Source organism: Bison bison, unplaced genomic scaffold, assembly GCF_000754665.1.
Source record: "Bison bison bison isolate TAMUID 2011002044 unplaced genomic scaffold, Bison_UMD1.0 scf7180017864168, whole genome shotgun sequence".
NCBI lineage: Eukaryota > Metazoa > Chordata > Mammalia > Artiodactyla > Bovidae > Bison > Bison bison.
Genome location: NW_011494740.1, coordinates 1,998,763 through 2,022,573, shown reverse-complemented (window position 1 = coordinate 2,022,573; position 23,811 = coordinate 1,998,763). Strand labels below are relative to the sequence as shown.

At 36.0% G+C, this 23,811-nt stretch overlaps 1 protein-coding gene across 2 annotated transcripts in view; it reads right to left on the bottom strand.

Moving 5' to 3' along the window:
• Nucleotides 1–23,811, bottom strand: part of TBC1D23 (TBC1 domain family, member 23) — a 57,811-nt gene that overhangs the window by 15,710 nt on the left and 18,290 nt on the right. For both annotated transcript variants that reach the window (XM_010841947.1, XM_010841948.1), the window contains exons 2-12: nt 22,710–22,821; nt 20,858–20,963; nt 19,422–19,626; nt 14,943–15,066; nt 12,104–12,228; nt 11,966–12,012; nt 11,043–11,146; nt 9,572–9,694; nt 8,196–8,288; nt 3,883–4,053; nt 1,929–1,971 (exon numbers count right to left, since the gene is read on the bottom strand). In XM_010841947.1, the coding sequence (XP_010840249.1) occupies nt 1,929–1,971; nt 3,883–4,053; nt 8,196–8,288; nt 9,572–9,694; nt 11,043–11,146; nt 11,966–12,012; nt 12,104–12,228; nt 14,943–15,066; nt 19,422–19,626; nt 20,858–20,963; nt 22,710–22,821 (1,253 nt within the window). The remainder of the gene's footprint in view (nt 1–1,928; nt 1,972–3,882; nt 4,054–8,195; nt 8,289–9,571; nt 9,695–11,042; nt 11,147–11,965; nt 12,013–12,103; nt 12,229–14,942; nt 15,067–19,421; nt 19,627–20,857; nt 20,964–22,709; nt 22,822–23,811) is intronic.

Below are 23,811 nucleotides of genomic sequence, written 5' to 3'. Positions count from 1 at the left end.
CTTCTAAAGCCCTCTCTCTACACACATATAACTTTTCTTAATTGACCCTAAGGGTGACAGTAACCATATACACAGATTTGATGTCTTCCTCTTTGGAAGGCAACCTTTCAAGTATTAATAAATAATTTTAGCAACATTTTGATGATATAAAGGATTAATGGAAAACCTATCATGGCTTTTGTTTACCATAAAGAGACATCAGTTAATCCTTCCAGTAATAAAGAAGCAGTCTTAGGCATTAACTGCTGTGGAAAGAGAGATTATTCTTGGAAAAGAAATAATTCATGGTTTAAAAAAATTTTCCTAAAACCTAGCCTATCTGTGCTATATAAAATAATGCTTTTCAGACACTTTTGAGAACAATAACCAAGTTTTGTGTTATGCTGTCAGAACTTCCAATAAATAACACTAGGACTTAGGCCAATACTTGCTTAACACCAGTACTCATTAAAAGAAGCCCTTTTTTTATATCACTCTGGGTATGAGCCTCAAGGGTAGTTAGTTATCAGGCCATGATACAAATTATATCCATGATAGGAGATAAAAATTCTTGCTAATATCAACAAAGACCAAGTTGAAATAAACCCTAACCTATCGAAACTTCTAATTTATAACATAAGATCATATTAAGTCAGAACTTAAGCCTGATAAGACTCTTTATGATTCAAACTCAGGATTCTACTGCCTCCAACAAATATTAATTTGATTTTACTATTAATTTTCCTAGTAATTACAGATTCAATGTTTGTATATCTCTTTTACTAATGAAAGGCTTTCTTTTAATTTAAATACATTTGACATGCAATACTGTGTAAGTTAAAGGTATACAAAAAGTTGATCTGATACATTTATATACTGTAGCAACAGGGGCACCTCTATCATGTCACACAGTTACCATTTCTTTTTTTGTGGAGCAAATAATTAAGATCTAGATTCTTTGCCCAAGTTTGGTGATTATAATACAATATTGTTGTCCACATTCACTATATTATGCATTAAGTACTCCAGGACTTATTTACCTACTAGTTGCAAGTCTGTACCCTTAAGTAACAGAATTTGTTTAAAAAAAAAAAAAAAAAAAGACAGTCTCTATTTAGAATCTTACCATCCTGACCTACTCCTTTATAAATTCTCAAATATTTGCTGTAGCAACTCTGTCATTTTTCTTTCCTGAATTACCAGATTATCTGCAGTTGAAAACATCAGCTTATTTCTTATGCCATTCAGTCAACGTTTTTCATCAGCTAATACTTTCAAGTAATTAAAAAATGAGAACAAAACAAAAAAGCAAATAGTAAGAAGAGTTTACAGTGAAAAATAAACCCTCCTACTCTTGTCTCCCAGTCTTATCTACCCCTCCTTCTTCATAAAAACAAATCATGTGGGCAGTTTTTCACCCATCTTTACAAAAACATTTTTTACAAATTCAAGCTAATTGGGGCTTGTATTTGTAAATATACAATTAGCTTGAATTTGTAAAAAATGTTTTTGTAAAGATGGGTGGCTCAGACAGTAAAGAATCTGCCTGCAATGAAGGCGACTGGGGTTGGATCCCTGGCTTGGGAAGATCCCCTGGAGAAGGGCATGGCAACCCACTCCAGTATTCTTGCCTGGAGAATCCCATGGACAGAGGAGCCTGGTGGGCTACAGACCATGGGGTCGCAAAGAGTTGGACACAACTGAGCAACTAAGCACAGCACAAGTTAAAGACATCCATTTTAACAGTCTTCTAAATATTTTCTCATTGCAACTGCCTATTGTATTTGTCTTTATCTATCTGTCCTGCTGGCCTTGCCTTTTCTGAAAACAGTGATGACTGAAAAGAAAGTGTACCCAATAACTAATTTGGTCACTCCAAATCAGCTCCAGTGATCATATAATTTCCTCTGAAAAGTAGGGTCAAAGGAATTAATAAATTAAAATCTTACCCATAAATCCTCCACTGGCAATGCTCACGTATTCTTTGTTTTTCTAAAGTGGAAAATAAAATTTAAATTACTTCAAAATGCAATTCAATTAAAATATCTTATAGTTCTATAAGCATTGACAAATGTAATAAAAGGTTATATATTAAATTTCTGGATTTTTTTTACATTTAGACTTTGGCACAGAGACGTGCATACATTTATCTTGTATACTGTAAGATCTGGGGCTTGCACAGGAACAAGTGGACAACTTTGTGGCTACTAATGAGACTGTACTACAGTCCCAACGGTGCAAGAAGTCAAACCAAAATCAGTTACACTGTATTTTCCAATGTAATGAAAAAAGCTTTCAAAAATATTTTGGGTTCTTTATTAAAAAGGAAATACAAAAGCAAGTAACACAGCTAATTATGAACAAATGACAGAATGTCAACATTTTACAAACTATTAAAAATTAATGAATCCAAGTAATGATAAAGACACAAGAAAGGTATCTGGGCAGTATTTACTGCCTGAGGAAGTACACACTATCCAAGACTTCCTGCTCCCCCACCCTCCAAAGTCATCTAACAAGACTCTAGGTCTAACCACCAGCTTACGGGAAATACCAGAGATAGAACCTGATAAACACCACTATGTGAATGCAACCAGCAAAATCCAGATTGTGGGTTTTTCCAAATAAACAGATGCAAGGAAAAAAAACTGGAAACAGAGCCTATAAAAAGAGACTTAAAAGATATTAACCAAGTGCAATGTCTTGTTTTAGATCTTGAGAAAATTAGGAAACTTGAATACTCATTAGATTTTTTATAATCAAGTATAGTAGTTATAATGTGATTATATCTTTACAAAGAATTTACAGTTCAATTCTCCCTACTTTTGAATTTGTTTGAAATTTCCACGTTAAAAATTGGGGAGGGAGACGGATTTCTAAATCCATATCAAGAACTCAAATTATTAAAACAAGTCCACAATATTCCAAATTCTTGCCATCTGACATCCTTTGTAATATATAGCTTGTTTCAGAGCATTTTTAGAATAGCTCAATTAAATTTATAAGTAAAATGAATTTGAGTCCCTATTTCTGTTATTCTGTTTAAAGTAATAAAATATCTTTACTCCAGTAAAGCATAAAATTACTGTATAATCCCTCTCCCAAATACTTTGTTCCCTTTCTGATTTTGTGTTTCAAGGATTGTCCTTTTGACTAATTTTCTCAAACCAGAGTCCCATTGAAGTGGATACAAATTGAGTGGCCTATGTCTCCTCTCTTCCTGATTTCATAGTTCAGGGTCACACAAAATGAGGACTTTAATATATAAACTCCAAGGAATAACTAATAAACAACTATTTTTATAAAGAAAGAGCTGTCAGTGAGTGAGGCTTTGTAGAAAAGGTAGATGGACAGGGTGCATGAAATCAGTGATACAAATTAGTGTGTTAAAGACAACACTGGAACTCAAAAGGGAAAGGTGGTTAAGTGTCATAGACATATACATGTATATTTATTCGATTTCAAAGTAAAGATATTAAAAGGAATTATATAGCAACTGTAAAAAGTATTAAGGCATGAATAGGCACAGAGAACAAACAAAAGAATAATCCAGAAATGGACCCTGATGCATTGAAGAATTTAGTCTATTGAAGAGGTGGTACTTCAAATTGATAGCATAACTGGTTAGCTATTCAGGGAAATTTTTTTTTTTTTTATTCCTACCTCATTTCTTACAGAAAAATAATTCTAGATGGTCCAGAAGATTTAAACATAAAAAATAAACCATAAAAGCATGTGCGAAAAAAATTAAGGAGACGACTTCTTGGCAAGACACAAACCAATAAAGTGTTTAAAAAAAAAAAGAAATTTAACAAGGTAGACAACAGCACAAAATTGCCTAGGAGAATTTCTTAAAGGTGACAGCAAAAACCAAAGAAAAACTGAAGTAATCTGTCAGCATACCTGTAAAAAGTGTGCAAGGACCATGTTCATATACATGTCTTCTTCCTCTCTGCCACTGCCCATGAAGCAGAGGTGCTCCCCACCAGCGATGGAGCCAGACTCAATGGACTGCTTCTGTGCTTCCAGCAGAGATTTTACAGACTGTGCAAACTCGGATGGATTTTGGAGCATCTGGACAATTAAAAAAATTTAATATGGCAAGCCTGTGTTTTTTATACATCTGCAAAACTTGAAATATTTTCCCGGCAGGCTGGGGAGAGAACAATTTTATACTTCCACCATGAAATTAAAAAAAAAAAAAAAAGGCTCTTTTTTTTTTGGCTGCGCTACACAGCTTGTGGGATCTTAGTTTTCTGACCAGAGATTGAACCCAAGCCCTCTGCAGTGAAAGCTCTTAAGTCTTAACCACTGAATAGCCAGGGAATTCCTAAAATAAAGGCTCTTATAAATAAAATCCCTGGGATAAAAGAAATGTATATTAAATGTACCTATAATACATCAGAAAACAAAAGTTGACAATTCATGGAAAGATTAAATTATGCAAAGAAAATACCAAGATAAAAAATGTTTTTGCTGTTTGTTGTCTAAATTTCAGTGTCTTCAGGGTATCATGACAAGAAAAGTTTAACAATGAGTGGAAGGGTCCATGACAAAAAATTCATTGAAACAAGCTATATTTTTTAGTCTCCACTTACATGGCAAACCATGTTATTTCTTAGAAGACAGTTAGAAATAATGGAAGCATTTATCAGTACTTATTCTAGGTACTAGAGATATGACGATGAAAAAATTCATTTCTTACCCTCAAGAAAATAAGCATGCCAATAAATACAAAAATTTGTTAAAACTGTTTTAATAAAAAGCACAGTGAAAATTCAAAAGAAAAATGGACAAACCACAGAAAAGCACTTTGTAAAAAAAAAAAATACAAATTAACAGCACACTCAAAAACATATGTGCAGTATCACTAGTAATGACCACTGCTTTCCACTCATGATTCTTGTAAAATAGAAAATTAGTGACGTCTAATAATGCTTATGGTATAAAACAATCATTCTCACAGTTGTAAAGTATAAGTTGATACAGCCTTTTTAAAGGGCAATATGGCAGACTCTAGTAACAATTCTATATACCCACATTCTATATGCCCACATTCTATAGCCTATATGCTATAACTCTTACCCCAACAATTTTACTTTTAGGAGTGTATTTTACAGAAATATTTGCACAAGTCCATAAATGTTAACTACATTAACTACATGTTAACTACAGCATTGTTTTATTACAAGAAAAATGAAAACATTCTAAATGTACATAAATCAGGTGATAAATTGTGGTATATCTATACCATGGATCACTATACACCATTAAAAGGAATGTACTAAAATGAAAAGATGTCCCAAGAAACTGTTAAGTGAAAAATCAAATAGACAAAAAAAAGTGAATAAGAAATATGTAAATGTATGTTAAAGGTCTGGATGATTAAACAAGCTGACAGTAATTGTTAACTCTGGAGATACTCTTTGAGCTTTTTAAGAATATTCAAAGTTAGTCACAAATGACTTGAATAATAAGCATAAAAGATGGACCATCTAGGTCCTCCAGGGCTTCCCAGGTGGCTCAGAGGTAAAAAGCCTGTCTGCCAAGCAGGAGACATGGGTTTGATTTCTGGGTAGGGAAGATTCCCTGGAGAAGGAAATGGCAACCGGCTCCAGCATTCTTGCCTGGGAAATCCCAGGGATGGTTAAGCCTGGCAGGCTATAGTCCATGGGGTCACAAAAGAGTCGGACATGACTTAGCGACTAAACAACAACACATTTAGATCCTCCAAGATGAATTTCATGCAAAGATGGGCTCGATAAAGGACAGAAATGGTATGGACCTAACAGAAGCAGAAGATATTAAGAGGTAGCAAGAATATACAGAAGAACTGTACAAAAAAGCTCTTCATGACCAAGATAATCACGATGGTGTGATCACTCAACTAGAGCCAGACATCCTGGAATGTGAAGTCAAGTGGGCCTTAGAAAGCATCACTACGAACAAAATTAGTGGAGGTGATGGAATTCCAGTTGAGCTATTTCAACTCCTGAAAGATGATGCTGTGAAAGTGCTGCACTCAATATGCCAGCAAATTAGGAAAACTCAGCAGTGGCCACAGGACTGGAAAAGGTCAGTTTTCATTCCAATCCCAAAGAAAGGCAATGCCAAAGAATGCTCAAAGTTACCGCACAATTGCATTCATCTCACACGCTAGTAAAGTAATGCTCAAAATTCTCCAAGCCAGGCTTCAGCAATACATGAACCGTGAGCTTCCAGATGTTCAAGCTGGTTTTAGAAAAGGCAGAGGAACCAGAGATCAAATTGCCAACATCCACTGGATCTGCGAAAAGGCAAGAGAGTTCCAGAAAAACATCTATTTCTGCTTTATTGACTATGCCAAAGCCTTTGACTGTGTGGATCACAATAAACTGGAAAATTCTTCAAGAGATGGGAATACTAGACCACCTGACCTGCCTCTTGAGAAACCTATATGCAGGTCAGGAAGCAACAGTTAGAACTGGACATGGAACAACAGACTGGTTCCAAATTGGGAAGAGTACATCAAGGCTGTATATAGTCACCCTGCTTATTTAACTTATATGCAGAGTACATCATGAGAAACGCTGGGCTGGAAGAAGCACAAGTTGGAATCAAGACTGCTGGGAGAAGTATCAATAACCTCAGATATGTAGATGACACCAGCCTTATGGCAGAAAGTGAAGAGGAACTAAAAAGCCTCTTGATGAAAGAGGAGAGTGAAAAAGTTGGCTTAAAGCTCAACATTCAGAAAACTAAGACCATGGCATCTAGTCCCATCACTTCATGGGAAATAGATGGGGAAACAGTGGAAACAGTGGCTGACTTTATTTTTGGGGGTTCCAAAATCACTGTAGATAGTGACTACAGCCATGAAATTAAAAGAAGCTTACTCCTTGGAAGGAAAGTTATGACCAATCTAGATAGCATATTCAAAAGCAGAGACATTACTTTGCCAACAAAGGTCCGTCTAGTCAAGGCTATGGTTTTTCCAGTGGTCATGTATGGATGTGAGAGTTGGACTATGAAGAAAGCTGAGCACCAAAGAATTGATGCTTTTGAACTGTGGTGTTGGAGAAGACTCTTGAGAGTCCCTTGGACTGCAAGGAGATCCAATCAGTCCATTCTAAAGGAGATCAATCCTGGATGTTCTTTGGAAGGAATGATGCTAAAGCTGAAACTCTAATACTTTGGCCACCTCATGCAAAGAGTTGACTCTTAAAAGACTCTGATGCTGGGTGGGATTGGGGGCAGGAGGAGAAGGGGATGACAGAGGATGAGATGGCTGGATGGCATCACCAACTCGATGGACGTGAGTCTGAGTGAATTCCGGGAGTTGGTGATGGACAGGAAGGCCTGGCGTGCTGCAGTCCATGGGGTCACAAAGAGTCAGACACGACTGAGCTACTGAACTGAAGACGAATGAAGGATGAGAAAGGCACACAGTCTACATTCAGGATGCAAACACGCTAGAATCGCCTTCTTCACCTATAGCACCTCAAACTCTCTGGGTTGTTTTACCTCCATTTTCCATGAACTTCCTCCTGACGCCACTGAGACCTTTCCACATGCCCTTTCAACCTTAGCATCAACTTTTTCAGATAAGTTAGGGACAAAGTTACTCCTCTTACTGTCTTCTCCATTCCTGAGGCTCTAAAAACCCCAGAAGGGCTTAAATAATGCCAGTCCCAGTCTTACCAAATGCTCTAAGCATCTCTAACAATAATTACTTCATCTATTGTTTCAATTCAAGTGATCCTAGGACAGTAATTTTAACAACTGAGGCCCTATATGCCAGAGACTACCCTTATCACATATTACTTTATTATATGCACAAGTACTCATGAAAAGGAGGCTTACAGTAAAAACTTTTAGACTAACTACCCAATCATAATAAGAGCTAATATTCACAGAGTACTTACTAAATGCAAGGCACTATGCCGAGTGCTGTATGAGGCAGCTCACAGTAAGAAGTTTAGAATTTACTGACATAACAATGGTAAGCAACAGTAAACCATACATAACAGTGCTCTCATCTACCCTTTATGACGCCAAGGGGGTGTCCGTGGTTAAAAGGAAACCTGAGAGCTACACTTGTATAAAGGCAGAGACTCCCTCTTTAAGCAGAAAGAAAAACATCCCCAAATCTGGTACATGTATATTTATTCATGGATTAAAGAAAAAAATCCATTTTCTCCATATTTTTTAAAAGTTTAAATCACATTTATACTAACCAGATCTGAATCTAAATGGAAAGCAGTCGATAAATGCCCGGCATTATACTGTTCTGCAGGACGGCAATCCACCACAAAGAACCGGACTCCTTCCTAAAAGGGAAACATTTGACATAATAAAATTTGCCAGGAGGAGCACATTTTACACAATATAATATTAACAACCAAAAAGGGGGGAACAAATGGATTAAAAAATGGATCTCACGTACAGTTAGGAAGTCCCATACAGTACAGACTCAAGAAAATATCCTCAAGATCTTAAAGAGTTGTACTCATTTTAAACAGTAGTTAAAACAATTTGTATATACTGTCCTTGACAAAAAGTCTTAAAATATATAGCAGGAAGAATGTTAGTTTGGGCTATAAAACTAATTTGAATTTAGTAACTTAATGTGCATCATGTTAAACACTTTCAAAAACACTATACATGATATAAACACAGATGTAGATACAATTTCTATTTCTGAAAATAAGCCCACAAACTTATCAACAATGTAATTCACATAAGGATTAAATAAATGTCTTCTGGGATGACAGCAGTTCTCCAATGCCAATCTGAACTGGAGTACACATGGGTCTCTTTAAACTGGATTACAAGCTATTTTTTTAATAATGGTTCTAATGAGAAAACCACACAAAATGCTTGTTTTAAAAGTATCTACTGTGAAAGGCCTATCTTCCCATGTTCTTTCCTCTTCTCTGCATCTTTGAAATACATCCCACCTTTCAAATATACACACGTAATTAACTGCTGCACTATTAATAATAAAGAACTTATACTGAAAAAACTGGCTCATCAGATTTTCATAAATACAAAAGAGAAAAAATTATGGTATATCCTCAATTATCCTTTGTAAATGCCTTTTGGCATTAAACCATGTAATTCAATTATCTGCATGCTGCTGCTGTGCTGCTTCAGTCGTGTCCGACTCTGTGAGACCCCATAGATAGCAGCCGACCAGGCTCCCTCGTCCCTGGGATTCTCCAGGTAAGACACTGGAGTGGGTTGCCATTGCCTTCTCCAAATTATCTGTGTAAGTATCTAGAATTTAACTATGAAATAGTAAATTCACCCTTTCAAGTACTTTATATAACATTCAGTAGCCCTGTTAAAATTTAAAATAAGATTTTGCAATTTACAAAAACTAGTGTCAAAAATAATTAGTTGTTTGACAAATAAAATAACACACAAGCTGGCAGCTTAAAAATGAGCATATGCACAGGAGATGTAACACATTAATCATTCAGAAAAAGCAAAACAACTACATTCTTATAGTAAATTAATTTTGCGATAATCAACAAACATGGAGGAGACATTCATTCCCTGCATTTAAAGGGGATCATCCTCTAACAAACAGTGGGGTTTTTTAATTTACCCCTTGAAGCTGATTTGCTTGAAGGATCTCTGACACTGAGATGGCCAGGCAAAGAGCCTGACTCAGATCTGCATCGTCGTCCTTAATTCCCAACAAAGTACTGCCAAACAGATGGTGATTATCCTGTGTGAAGAGGAATTTTTAAAACTTTATGAAGAAAAAAAATAAAATCAAGCTTCCCTCCTAAAACTATTCTCAACAGACCAGATAAAAGGTAAAATAATTATATAACATCTTTGAGTCATATGATTTAACTTATTATATCAAATTTCTAGGCTAAAAGCTATAAAAAGGCTACAAACAAAACCCATGTTTGAGTTCACACAAAATGATAGCCTAATTAAAAAAATAACACATTCTACACAGCTATTTTCTATACTATCACATACAAATAGCAAATTTTTAAATGATTACTCACATTTTATGCTTTAATATTGAATAAAAATTAAAATATGGCATAAATTATGTAATATGCTGCTAATAAAACCTGCTCTAATTAGCAATTGCTAGTGCAGTTTATTTACTATGTCTGAAGAATAAAAATTATTCTCTTAAAAGGCTGGGAAGAAAAGGATAAAAGTTCTTTTTCATCTAGTATCATAACCACTACCTTGCCATCTAACTTAGTCAACACTGTTGGGAACTGAGGTAATCTACATAAGGCAATTATTAAAGTAACTGAAATTAGTCCTGAGAAACAAATTTCTTTTATAATTAGTTTTGAGGGAAATGTTCTTAAAAAGTTTCCATCACCTGCCTCCTGGACACACTATACTGAACATAATTTAATCTCATCTTAATATTTCAGGGACATGATAACTTCCAACTAACAATCATGATGGTAGAATGCCTTAAAAATAAAAAAAAACAATAATGTTCTCATGAGCACTTGAGGTCACAAATAGTTTATAAATGGTAATTCCATGCTGCCTCCATTACTAGCTTTAGAATCTAGAGTTTTAGTTTCTAGAAGTTCACAGCACTTGGACTTCTAATCTGATGTCATTTCTCTTGAAAGCACTTGTCTGATCTGAGAAAGGTTCAAGGTCTCCAGGGAGCTTAAGATACCCTTTTTTTGTGTAAAAGACAGCTCAGCATCATTAAAAGTTGGAGTTTTAACTTTAACTCCAGATAAAGAAGGCATAATGATACCTCCTCAGTCAGATTTCTATAACACAATTTTTAAAGTAAGGAAGCATTAATTTAAGAAATACCTTATAGTCAATTTTCTCATGATCAGAAATAATAATCAGAGGAGAGGTAAAATGGCTCCTAGCATATTTGTATACTATCTTTTTAAAATGTCTATTCCTCTACTAGGGAGAATATTTATAGTGAAAAAAATCACACAAAACTGTACAACACAGAAAGAATGACAACCTAGAGTATTTTAACTGAAGTGGATACAACATAAACAAAAAACAATGCACAAAATGTGAAATACTGAAGCAGGTCATTCCTTGTCTGATACCTTTCTAAATGAAGCTGGTGTTTTACTGCAATAATACTGAGCCAGAGAGAAAAGGTCTTCTATATCTTCTAGATTCAAACTGGATGGAGTATTTTCCAAGAACTCTGAAATAGGATTATACATATATTATAATATTTTCAAGAAATTTTGCTTGTAAAGTATACAACATTAAACATTATATATCAAAGCTGGTTTATCTTAAACATTATAGTTTTATACATGAAATCTCAACAGTGATGCACAGAAAATTGCTTGAAGAGATGTGGATTTTCCTCAAAGGAGCTGAAACTCTTAATATAATCCTGCTATTAGTGACTGATAGTATCTGGCAATCAAATCAAATTCATTAGCCTTGATTGTAATACTGTGATTTATTTAACAAACACAAATGCCAGGGCCCCTGCAAATAAAAAATAACCAAGAAATGATTCCTGACTTAAGGAACTTTGTCTTGCTTGAGAAATATAAAATAAATCATATAATGTAGTGAAGTAAACACTGTAACACAGACAGTACAGTGTGCTGGGTACTACAGAAAAGAAGTAAATCTGTGAGGGCTGGAGTGGAGAAACCAAAAGGAGGATCAACATTTCAACAATGGAGATACTTACAAGAGTCGGGGATTCAAAGGAAAATTAAGGAAGGAGGGGAAAGGGAGAGAGAGAGGAGACCAGTTTATTTAAACCAAATAAACAGTGTACAGAAAAGAACTGAATGAGTGAAAAAAACATGTAAGGATGAATGAAGGTAGCAAATCCGGGGAGACCATATTTAAGGCCTGTATGTGGACAGTGTGTAAGATTTGAAGGGAACCTCAGATCTTCTAGACTAATCTTCTAAATTCACATAATGGATGAGAAAACTTGAGTTTTAGAAAATAAAGTGACTTGAAAAATGTTTTCTCCACATTAAGTGATACTTACGGATAACTTCTTCTTTGCTGTCAGACTCCTGCCCTAAAATGACTTCTCTGTAAAAGAGAATCACATGAATTTTAGTTAAATATTAACGGAGCACCCTGAGAACAAAGAAGAGAAAAATCCAGCCAACTTGATACTTACTTTGCATTAACAAGGATTATTAACATTAAGAAATAAATAAAAAATGGATCTGCCTGTTGTAGATATCCATCCCATATTGCCTGAGTGACTTCAATGGAACAGTAACAGGCAAAAAGGCTTCCAAGCTGTAATCAGGAAATGAAATGAGAAATATAAACCACTGGAAATGACTTGCTCTTTTTAAAGTATTGAGGCAAATGCATAAGTAACATTATAACAAACTGTCTGTACCTGATATTTACCGTGGACCTTAATTTGACTGTATGTAATCCAAAGGAAGACTATGTGGATCCAAGGCACAATGAAGCCACTGACCAGCTGTGTGCCTTAGGGCATGTCACTTATCCTCAGGAGCTTTACATTTCTACTTTTTTTTTTTTTTAAAGGAATATTACCCATGCTCTACCACTACTGTGGTAAAGAGAAAGATAACTAACCCTTAATATCTAAAGTAACTTAAGTTAGCATGTATCTGCCACAGCATAATAACTAGCATAATTACCCATGAGCTCTATAAGGTAACTACTACAGTACTTAACTTGCTAAGAAATTGTGAAGATCAAGCATGGTAATTTCAGTTAAGAGCACCAAATGAAATTGTAATAACAATTTAAAGGCCAACTGTGCCCCAAGCTTACTTGTACATAATTTGAAACAAATGAGACAACACTGATGTCCTGCAAAACGTTTCAAGAGCTCTATGGTTTTCTATGTCAATTAAAGAATTGTTAATGTATGTAAGTTTCTCTAGAGCCCAACTGTGTTTTAAATTGCATGAATTTAGGGATATTTTTAGATTATTCCATTTTTCTTAGATACAGAAACAATTTCATCTAGAGGTTTAAATTTAAAACATTTTTAATGAATAAAGGAAGCTAACAAGAACACATACATTTAGTGAATATTTTGTGCCAGGTACTAAATTACTGCTACCTATCTTTCATTAAATGTCTCTTATTTTAAATATTCTCATGACAGGCTTTCAAAATAGACATTTTCCTCCCTGTATTATAGGTAGGAAAATAAACCTGTAAGAAATAACCTTCCTAACATCACAGAGCTAGTGAGTGGTGATACCTGGACTAAAAAAAAGGCCCGAGACTCCACAGCTGATGTAACTGCTATTACAGTTGACCACAAACTTTTAAAGTATAATACATAATGCTTCCAATGTTTTTTGTAGTTGTTTAAAATTTACTATTAGAAATAAGGAAGATGCAAATACAAACAGACAAGGTACGGTCAACATTAACCTCACTTAGCCAAACTAAAGCTACCTCCGCATCATTTTCAGTGATGAGTTCTCAAATCACAGGAACTGGTTTTTCTTTATCTCATGATTGGAAAAGAAAGACTCCACTCCATAGACAAGATACTGGTAGCAAGAATGAACTACTTGGGAAACTGACAAAGAGAAACTGGTTGTTTCCATAACCAGTTAAAATCTACAACCAGCACTGAGTACTAATCCAGAGTTCTGGCCACAGAAACGGCATTTCTCGGCCATGATGTGACCAGAAAGACGTCTATGAAAATATTCAAATTCTTAAAAGAAAATTTCTTACTTCGATACAAATAAGTAGATTTAATAGCAACATATGAATCTCAGAGAACCTACAATTTTATTTTTATCAAAGTGACTAGACTGTAGCCAAGAAGGAACGAAAGAGCAGGTTCTTGAGGTTTAGTATGCTAGAGCTGAAACCAATTAGGGTCTCTAGGGTCTCACTGTCTACTCATCCCATCACCCTCTGAGATAGATCCTATTATTAGTCCCATTTTACAGATGAAGAAATAAAAGTTCAGAGGCTAAGTGTATTAAATAACACAGTTAATAAATGGCAGAAATGGAATCCTTTCTGAAGAAAAGTTAGGTAAGACATCATCGAGAAACATGTTAAAATTTTTGAATATACATATATTTTCTTCTGGAACCTAAACACTGTTTTAAAAAGACCTTCAAGCTACCCTATAAGAGCAGTTCTCAAAGTATGGTCTGAGGAGCCTTGGACATCTCCAAGAGTATTTACAGGGCAGTTTGTGAGATCAAAGCTATTTTCATACTAATATTTTGCCCTTTTCATATTCATTCTCTCACAAATGAACAACACAATTTTCCAAAGGTTACATGAAATATGGTATCATCACTGACTGAATAAAGAAATAGATATGAGAATGTACTTGCCTGTGATCTACCCAAACATCATGAGATCTGCAAACTTAAAAATGCCACTATTCTTCCTTTTTGGGAAATAGTTCATTTTCATTTAAAATATTTATGCTAACATGTATTGGATTTATCACTACTTCTAAACGAATACCTAAAATTTCTTAATTTCTAACCAATGTGATCCACATAAATTATGGATCCTCAAAAAACGTTGAGTGTAAAAGGTCCTGAGACCAAAAGGCTTGAGAACCACAGACCTAAAATAATAAAACTTCCCATTTAAAATATAAATATAGAATGACAGAGGACTGAGATGTATTTTATATTCTTTTGTATCAATCATTTGATAATCTTAAGTTATTTTCTTCGTGACTGTAGATCAATTCTCAAACACACTATCAACAATTTAATTACACGGTTTTAAAGTGAACTGATACATACCATATATATTTACATATATTTCTAAAACAACAAAGGCTAAACTTCGTATTAAATAATTTAAATGAAGAGCAAAAAAAAATCTTTGAAGTGCTAATAATTTTAATCCTTTGTCTTAAATAATAATGGTTTATAATTTAACACTTTTCTTTCTTTTGCTTTGGGGGGGAACTAACTATAGTTTCACAGAAAACTATTTTTCATTAAGTGTTCCTACTTTCACTTTATTACCCAGTTGAGTGCATAGGAGTCTGGAGTAATTTTCTTTGTATCAAGAAAAGAACAAAGCTCAGGTTCATGGTATTGGATGAGTAATCGGAAAAGATGAAATGGTCTCCCCTTCAGGGAACAATCCCTAAAAGACAAGAGAAGCAAAGTTTCTTGCATTAATAGGTCAAAACTGATCATATCAGTAACCAGTCTTCGTGCAATACCCTCCTCCCCTCCTTACCCCAGAGCATCCGACTTAAGAGCATTGGTAGCAAGCCTACCTGACGCAACAGGGGACAGACCTCTCTTGCTTACACCTAACATACCTGACCTGATAGGAAGAAATGGCACGTCTACAGCCAACTCTAGGAAGATTCTTTCCAGGTGAACCCAGGCAGCACTCAGGAGAAAGGACTACAGGGACCAATGAAAACAGAGGGACCACTTAGGTTATTTTGATAAGCTTTGGATCCCAAAGGGAGATCTGGAGAGCCCTGAGGAAGTCCAGCTCCCTTCTTTTTCTGCCAAATAAGAAAGATCTCCCAGGAAGGCTTCAGGATAGCTCCATAGTTAACGTACTCAATTAAGAATCCCTTCAGCAAAGCTCCAAGTCTGAAATGGCCACAGACGAACATTCCAAAAGAGTGGACCCAGAGCTGTGACTGGAAGTGGCCTGGATACCAGATGCTCAGAGAAAATCCCAGGAGGTGCCAAACACTGACCCTACTGAGTAACTATAATACTTCTTGCCTTGTTCCCTGGTGTCTAATAAATCTGTCTAATAAACCATTAAAAATATACACAGCTCAAATTGCAGGCCATCTTAATAAAAGTCCGTATTTACTGAGGAAACACCATGTGCCAGACACTACAATACAGTTTACAATGTTATCTTACTTTATCTTTACAAGCAACTCTATGAAAGATACTATTATCACCCTCAATTTACAGATGAGAAAACGGAGGCTTAGCTGTGGTCAAGCAGGTCAACCAAGGTCACGTAGCTAAGAAGTGATGGCATTAAGACTTGTACACAGAAACTGGGTATTAAACCATTATACCAAGCTACCCTCCCATATATGCAATTTAATATTTGAACTAGTGGTATTTTGGTAGATTTAGTCTTTAAAAAGCAAACTGTAAAAAAAAAAAAACCTGAAATAAGGTGAAAGATTTCATGTAAAAACATTAATGAAAATTCAGCACTGATAAAGAATGTTTCAAAATGCTATTCAAGTGGGAATAATGAAAACTAATCTCTGCAAAACTAAGATCTAAGGTCAATGTCAGGATTTGGTATAACCATTCATCTACCATTTTTAATACTGCAGATAACAGGGAAGTTTTGTAGAAAAGGCCCTAATTTGCTAATTCAGATGTCCAAAGATAGAACTGGATTCATACTGACAAGACTACCTCCTCCTCTGTCTGAACACTTTCCCCACTCTATAAAGGCAAAACAGTAGATTGCTAAAACAAAACACAGAGACACAGTGGTAACGAAGACTAGGAACATACACTGTAAGGACAATTGCCTAGTTTGTGGGTCTCATCCTCGGAAAAAGTGGGACATCTCAGGGAATCAGCCATTGCAACAGCATCTATTCATTTAATAGCTGTGTACTGAAAGTTACTCTCCACTGCAAAGCAGTGTGCTTGACAGAATTCTACTCATGTTACATCTGACTCTCTAATAAGATATATTATAGTGGAGTTGTTTGAGCAACATTCTGTGGGGCTGAGCCCTATGCGGGGGTATTAACACTGACTCTGGCTGGAGTACAGTGTTACATGTGGAATTCATGGAAACAGTAACTGGAGTAACCTGACAAAGTATGTTACACAGCTCAGTGCAAACCTCTACTAGTAAACCTCTACAATACAGCCTTTACTAGTATCTACCACCACCAACATCCTGTAGAGACAAAGCTGGATCATCATGTCCCTTGCTATTACTAGTTTTGTTACACTGAGAGGTGGTAAAAATATAAGCAGTTGAGAGATTTAGTATAACACAGTCGCTCAGTTGTGTCCGACTCTTGGCAGCCCTATGGACTGCAGCCCGCCAGGCTCCTCTGTCCACAGGATTTTCCTGACAGGAATACTGGAGTGGGTTGCCATTTCCTCCTCCATCAGTATAACAGAATGACTCCCAAATGTGAATTCTAGCCTCTGATTTACCATTAGCATAGCCCTGTATTCTGGCATCTCTAGGTCTGCTTTCCTTACATGAAGCCCTATCGCTTCAAGGTCGCACCCAGGTTCTCCACTCTGGTATGTATTAGAATTGCCTGGGAATTTAAAAATCGACAGGGCTCTACACAGTCTACTTATATTTGAAACATCAAGGGTCAGTATGTTTTAAAAGTTCTTTGGCTGAACAGACATTTCTCCAAAGAGGACATACAAACTGCATCTAGGCACATGAAAAAAATGCTCAAAGTCATTAGCTGTCAGGGAAATGCAAACAAAAACCATAATGAGATACCACTTCACACTCAGTCTGGCCATAATTAAAAAAAAAAAAAAGTTTGCAAGAATTTATAGAAACTGGGATCTTTATTTACTGCTGGTGGGATTGTAAAATGCTGCAATTATTGTGGAAAAGTCTGGCAATTCCTCAAAAGGTTAAACACAGATTTACCATATTATCCAAGAATCCCACTCCTAGGTACATATCCCAAAGCAATGTCCACACAAATATTTGTACACAAATGTTCATAGTTGCATTATTCATAACAGTCAAAAAGAATCCAGATGTCCAGTAACTATTACATGAGTAAATAAAATGTGCTATTTTATTTCATTGTACATACAATGAAATGTTACTCAGCAATAAAAAGAAATAAAGTAATGGTATTAATATATGCTATAAATACATACAGATGAATCTTTAAAAGACAATGCTAAGTGAACAAAGGTAGTCACAAAAGACCATATATTATAAGGTTCTATTTATATGAAATACCCATAATAGGCAAATCCACAGAGAAAGATGAGTAGGTGCCTAGGGCTGAGGGTACTGGGGGAAAAAGCAGTTGACTGCTAGTGAGTTCAGGGTTTCTTTTGGGGGTGACAGAAACATTCTAAAAAGGATTGTAGCTATGGCTGCACAGTTCTGTGACTATACTAAAAGCCATGGAATTGTACATATTAAAGGATGAATTTTATATTATGTGAATGATATCTAAAGCTGTAAAAGAAGAAGAAAACAAAAACCAAAAAAAGTTGTTTAGTTGATTCTAATAAGCAACCAGGGTGGAGAAACTTGTAAGGTAAAGCACAAGTGTCCAATTAAACTTAGGTTCAAATCCTGACTCAGTCATACACCAGAAGTATAATGCTGAATAAGTTATTTAACATCTGTCTTTGCTTCAGTTTCTGTAGCTGTAAATCAGACATAGCTGCCTTATAGTGGTCACTGTTTAAGTGAGAAAATACAAAAAGCACCCAAAGCTAACCCAGTGCTTTTCACACGAAAAGCAGGGGGGGGAAATGGCAGTCATTTAACTATCAAGCTCTAGAATAGCAGTCCTCTTACCTTAGGTGCATGCTGCAATCAACCAAGAAGCTCTAAATCTAAACAAACCTCACTGCATGGCTGGCCTCCTCAGAGATCTGATTTAATTAGTCAGGTATGTAAAAGGGCATCAGGATTTTTTAACCCCACCCCCAATGACTCTCCAGTACTCTTGCCGGAGAATCCCATGGACAGAGGAGCCTGGTAGGCTGCAGTCCATGGGGTCTCGAAGAGTCGGACACGACTGAGCGACTTCACTTCACTTCCAATGACTCCAATGTGTATCCAAGGTTCACTGCGCAGCCCAACCACTGCTCTAGATTATGGTCAAAAGTTCCTTTTGGCACTAAAGTTCTGACTATCTGATCCATACCTGAGAACTACAAGAATTCTTTCTGAATTCCACCCCTCCTCCTACCCACCTCCCTTCTTCCCTGTACCTCTTCCATTCCCCCAAAACAACCCACCCATCTGTCTAGACTCAATTTAAGTGTCACTTTCCCAGAAAAGACCTTCCTGACCTCCAGGGTAAGTCAGATCACCCCCACTGTACATTCCCATAGCACTCTGCATTTCACCTTCCTAACACTCAGTGCACTTCCAATTCCTTCTTCTACATCTATATTTCTAGGACTATATTCCAGGCTGTAACCCCAGCACTGAAGACAGCAGCACTCCAAAACTTTTAGACACTATAATGTTATTTTTATAAGTAAAGAAATCAAAATAGAGATATCATCCAAAAAGTATGAAAAGTTATACTGCATACATAAACTCTACAAGCACAAATTCTTAACTAAAGAATCCTTTAAAAAATATTTATAACCACAAAAATAAAGTCAAATAACAATTATGATTCAAACAACCTTAAAAATTACTTGAACCTTTTACTTTACCATCAAAATAAATCTAACAACTTTACTTCAAAACAAACTAGAACTTCCTTTATTTTACAGCTATAATAAAAAATCGTGTCTTACCTGGGAATGTACTTATTCATGATTGCATAAAAGCAGTTGTATAAATCACTGCGTGGCAGCTGAAGATGCACCAACGGTTTGAGGAGATGTATCCAGCTAAGGGTTGAGCTATACTTAATGTTACGGGATTTACAATAAAAGGTAATTACAGATTCAATATCCAAAAGTAATTGTGCTGCCTTCTCTTCTGGCACTGAAAGGTGATCTAAAAAATAAGAGTCAAAATTACCAAGGGGCTGCTAGACGCTCAGCTATTGGACAAAATACTTGTTTACAAAATATATGATACTATCTTACTGCATTTAGAGCATGTCAAGGACAAAATAAAACTACATAAAAATACATTTTTCCTTATACCTATTCATATTCACTAGCTATTCAGGATTTATTAGCTTAATATTGTACCTTCATATATGTTTCATATATATATATCATATGTGTGTATACATGAAAGTAGTGACAAGTAAAAGTGTTAGTCACTCGGTCATGTCCGACTCTATGCAACCTATGGACTGTGGCCCACCAGGTTTCTATGTCTATGGGATTCTCCAGGCAAGAATACTGGGATGGGTAGCCATTCCCTTCCTCAGGGGATCTTCCCCACCCAGGGACAGAACCTGGGTCTCCTGCATTGAAGGCAGACTCTTTACCATCTGAACCACTAGGGAAGAGGGGTGTGTGTGTGTGTGTGTGTGTGTGTCTGTGGGTGTGTGTGTGTATGTGTGTGTAAAAGAATGCACAATGTGAAGCAGGAAAGTAGGTATCACCCACATTTCCGAAAAGCAAAAAAGCGTTTTCCAAATAACAGATTATAAAGACTATCCTCTGCCCCAGGAAGGGCAGCTGCCACTATGGCTTTGTTGAAGCGAGGGGAAGTGATTCATTCTCCACCACCCAATTCCCTATCCTTCTCCTAGCAATAATGTTTCTCTTGAGGTCGGCCCATAAAAAAGTCTATTTAGCCAATAATCTAACTAAAAAATGACAGAGAAACAAAAAGACACCAATGGACTATAGATGAATTAAAAAAGAGAACTATAAACCAAAATAATTTAATCTTCAAAAGACAGTGTGAGGAATTTGAAACCTATTCACCCATGATCTGTAACACGTTTTCTATAGCAGATCATGACTTATGACTTACAAAGAAACTTTTGGAATACCTCCTTTTAATCTGAGAGCTGTATACAATCATACAGATGGTCAATAATACAAAAAACAATTTAAAAATACTAAAAATCAGACACTTTCTTAAATGTTGACATTATTTCATAAGAATTGCCAAAGAGATGTTCTAAAACTATGCCCTTGAAATATATTCCAAATTCAACAAATCCCCAATTATAACAAGTTCATTCTACTAAACAGTGACTCCTCCATCCAAAAATTATTATTTGCAGAATTTATCACTGTTTGAAAACAATTATTAAACTTACCAATGAACTCCAGACAATCTTTGTGAATAGTGTTCTGTTCTGGCAGGTCTAAAATACCATCCCATGATGCCAAACTATCACCTTTTCCTGCAACATTTAGAGCAATCTGGAAGAAAGAGGAAAAAAAGCAGCTGGCTCCTTATGTTATTTCTCACTCTTGAAAAATACGTTATAATAATAATAGAGGCCTGGATTTAGGGATAATAATGTATACTTCAAAAATTACAAGTAAAATGTCTATATCAAATTTTACTATTTTATGTTAAACCAGTGAATAAAATGAATTACACAAAGTATTTACATAATATTTTACACATGTAAGCTTATTTCAAGCAAATATCATTAACGCTATAGAAAGAACCTTTGTGTCCCCTCCCCCAAATTCATGTATGTTGAACAAATTCCCGATGTTCTGGTATTTACAGGTGGGGCCTGTGAGAGGTGATCAAGTCTTGAGGGTAGAGCACTACATGAATGGGATTGGCCTCCTTATACAGAAGACCCTACTTAGCGCCCTTGTCCCCTCAACCATGTGAGAACACATTAAAGAATTACAATTCTTTTCAATTTAATAGTGTTATGGTTATTTTTAAAGTCTTTAGACTTTCATATTAAATATTTTAGTGCCCTGCCAAGGATTTGCTTTAAAATAATACAGTGCGTAGGGTGGGGAGAAAAGGATAGAATACTAATCAAATAAGATCAGCCAAATGTTCAGTTCAGTCACTCAGTCATGTCCAACTCTTTGCAACCCCATGGACTGCAGCACGCCAGCTTTCCATATCCATCACCAACTCCCAGAGCTTGCTCAAACTCATGTCCATCGAGCTGGTGATGCTATCCAACCATCTCATCCTCTGTCGTCCCCCTCTCTTCCTGCCTTCAATCTTTCCCAGCATCAGGGTCTTTTCTAAGCAGTCGATTATTTGCCTCAGGTAGCCAAAGTACTGGAGGTTCAGCAACATGGCCAAATGTTGACAACAGTTACAACTCAGTGACATTTATAAATTACAGGTATAATTCCATTTCTGTTACATATATATATGTGCAGAGGGGAAAAGATAAGATGTGACACCGAGATATTACTATGTGTTTTACTTGTAAGTGGTAGATAACAGACGATTTTTTTTTATGTTATCCTTTGCTTACATGTTTTAACAATGGGAACTACTTAATAGTAACAAAATCTTAATTTAAAATTAAAAAATTATAATACACATGTACTAGAGAACAGCTGAAGCAGAAAATAGAGCAAAGGAAAATCTCCTATAATTCTAACACCCAGAGACCTATTTCCTCTCCCACCTTTTTAATTTGTTTTTTAAATATAGCCGTATCTGCAATTATATATCCTATTTTACTCATTGGTTGCACTTTCCCATTTCACTGAATAATCTTCATAAACATAAATTCTAATGGTTACAAAAGGAAGCACTGCCTTTCAAAACCTAAATTATTAAATATACCAAACACTACAGGCACACGGGCTTTCCCTGGTGGTTCAGACGGTAAAATATCTGCCCGCAATGAAGGAGACCCAGGTTCGATCCCTGGGTCAGGAAGATCCCTTGGAGAAGGAAATGGCAACCCACTCCAGTATTCTTGCCTGGAAAATGCTATGGACAGAGGAGCCTGGCAGGCAACAGTCCACAGGGTCTCAAAGTGTCAGACACTAAAACTTTCCACTTGCACAGAAACACACACTTTAGCAAGCTGCTCTATTTGATAAATTTTCTAAATGTGGAATGCGCATAACAGTATAAAGTCCTCTGCAACTAAGACAGCTGAAAATCAAAATTCTAAAATATTGTTCTTAAGTGATTACATTTTACTTGTTTTAGTTTCCAGTTACCTTCCAAACTTTAGCCCTCAGATCAGCAGGCAGTGGCCTCCCTTGAATTATATTTCTCAAAGTTTCAAGATCACAACCTCCTGCTTCCAGAGCTTCTTCAAGATCTTTTTCCCTGAAAAACAAGTCCTCTTTATTAAGATAAATTTTTGGTTTTTTTCCTTCCTCAGTACTTCCTCAATAAATATGGCCTATTAAAGGTTAGCCTGCATGCAATGCAGGAGATGCAGGTTCAATCCCTGGGTCGGGAAGATTCCCTGGAGAAGGAAATGACATCTCACTCCAGTACTTTTGCCTGGAGAATCTTATGGACAGAGGAGCCTGGGGGCTACCGTCCACAGTGTCGCAGAGAGTTGGACGCAACTGAGCGACAGTACAGACTAAGAAAAAACGGTTCTCAGCAGCCAAAATGCAATATACTGCATGTTGTTTTCTTGAAAGGAAATCTCAGGTTTCATATAGTCAATCTACTCTTATTTTACACTTAGTTCTAGCAAGCTTATTTATCTGTTTTCTAAGATTAAAGAAATTTAAAAATAGTATACAGGACAAACAGTACTAAGAATTCACAGTAACAGTAATATTCATAGCAGTGATAATGACTAATACTTTCTGTAGGACTAACCTTGTGCCAGGCACTGTTCCAAACATTTCGTGTGTGTGTGTGTGTGTGTGTGTTTAATTCTTACAGTAACCCTATGAAGTAGGTTATATTACTGGTCCCAGTTTACAGATGCAAAAACTGAGGTAAAGGGAGGTTGTGTAGCTTATAGTCAAACATCTAGTAATAGCAGAGCCAGGATACAAATTTTAACAGCCTAGTTCTACGATTTATGCTCTTAACGTTATGCTCAGATTGAGGCAGGAAGGAGAAGCCATAAAATCGGGCCAAGAATTCAAGGTATGGGAATACTAGCACAAAACTATAGAGATACCATGCCCAGAACAGTGCCTGGCTTATAGTGAATAGTCAATAAAGGTTAGAGGAACAAAAAAATAATCTAATGGCATCCCTGTATTTATTATATACCAAAGCAAACTACAACCACATCAAGTACATTATCAATAATCAAGCAGTTATATTTAGCCTACTATGTTTAAGGAG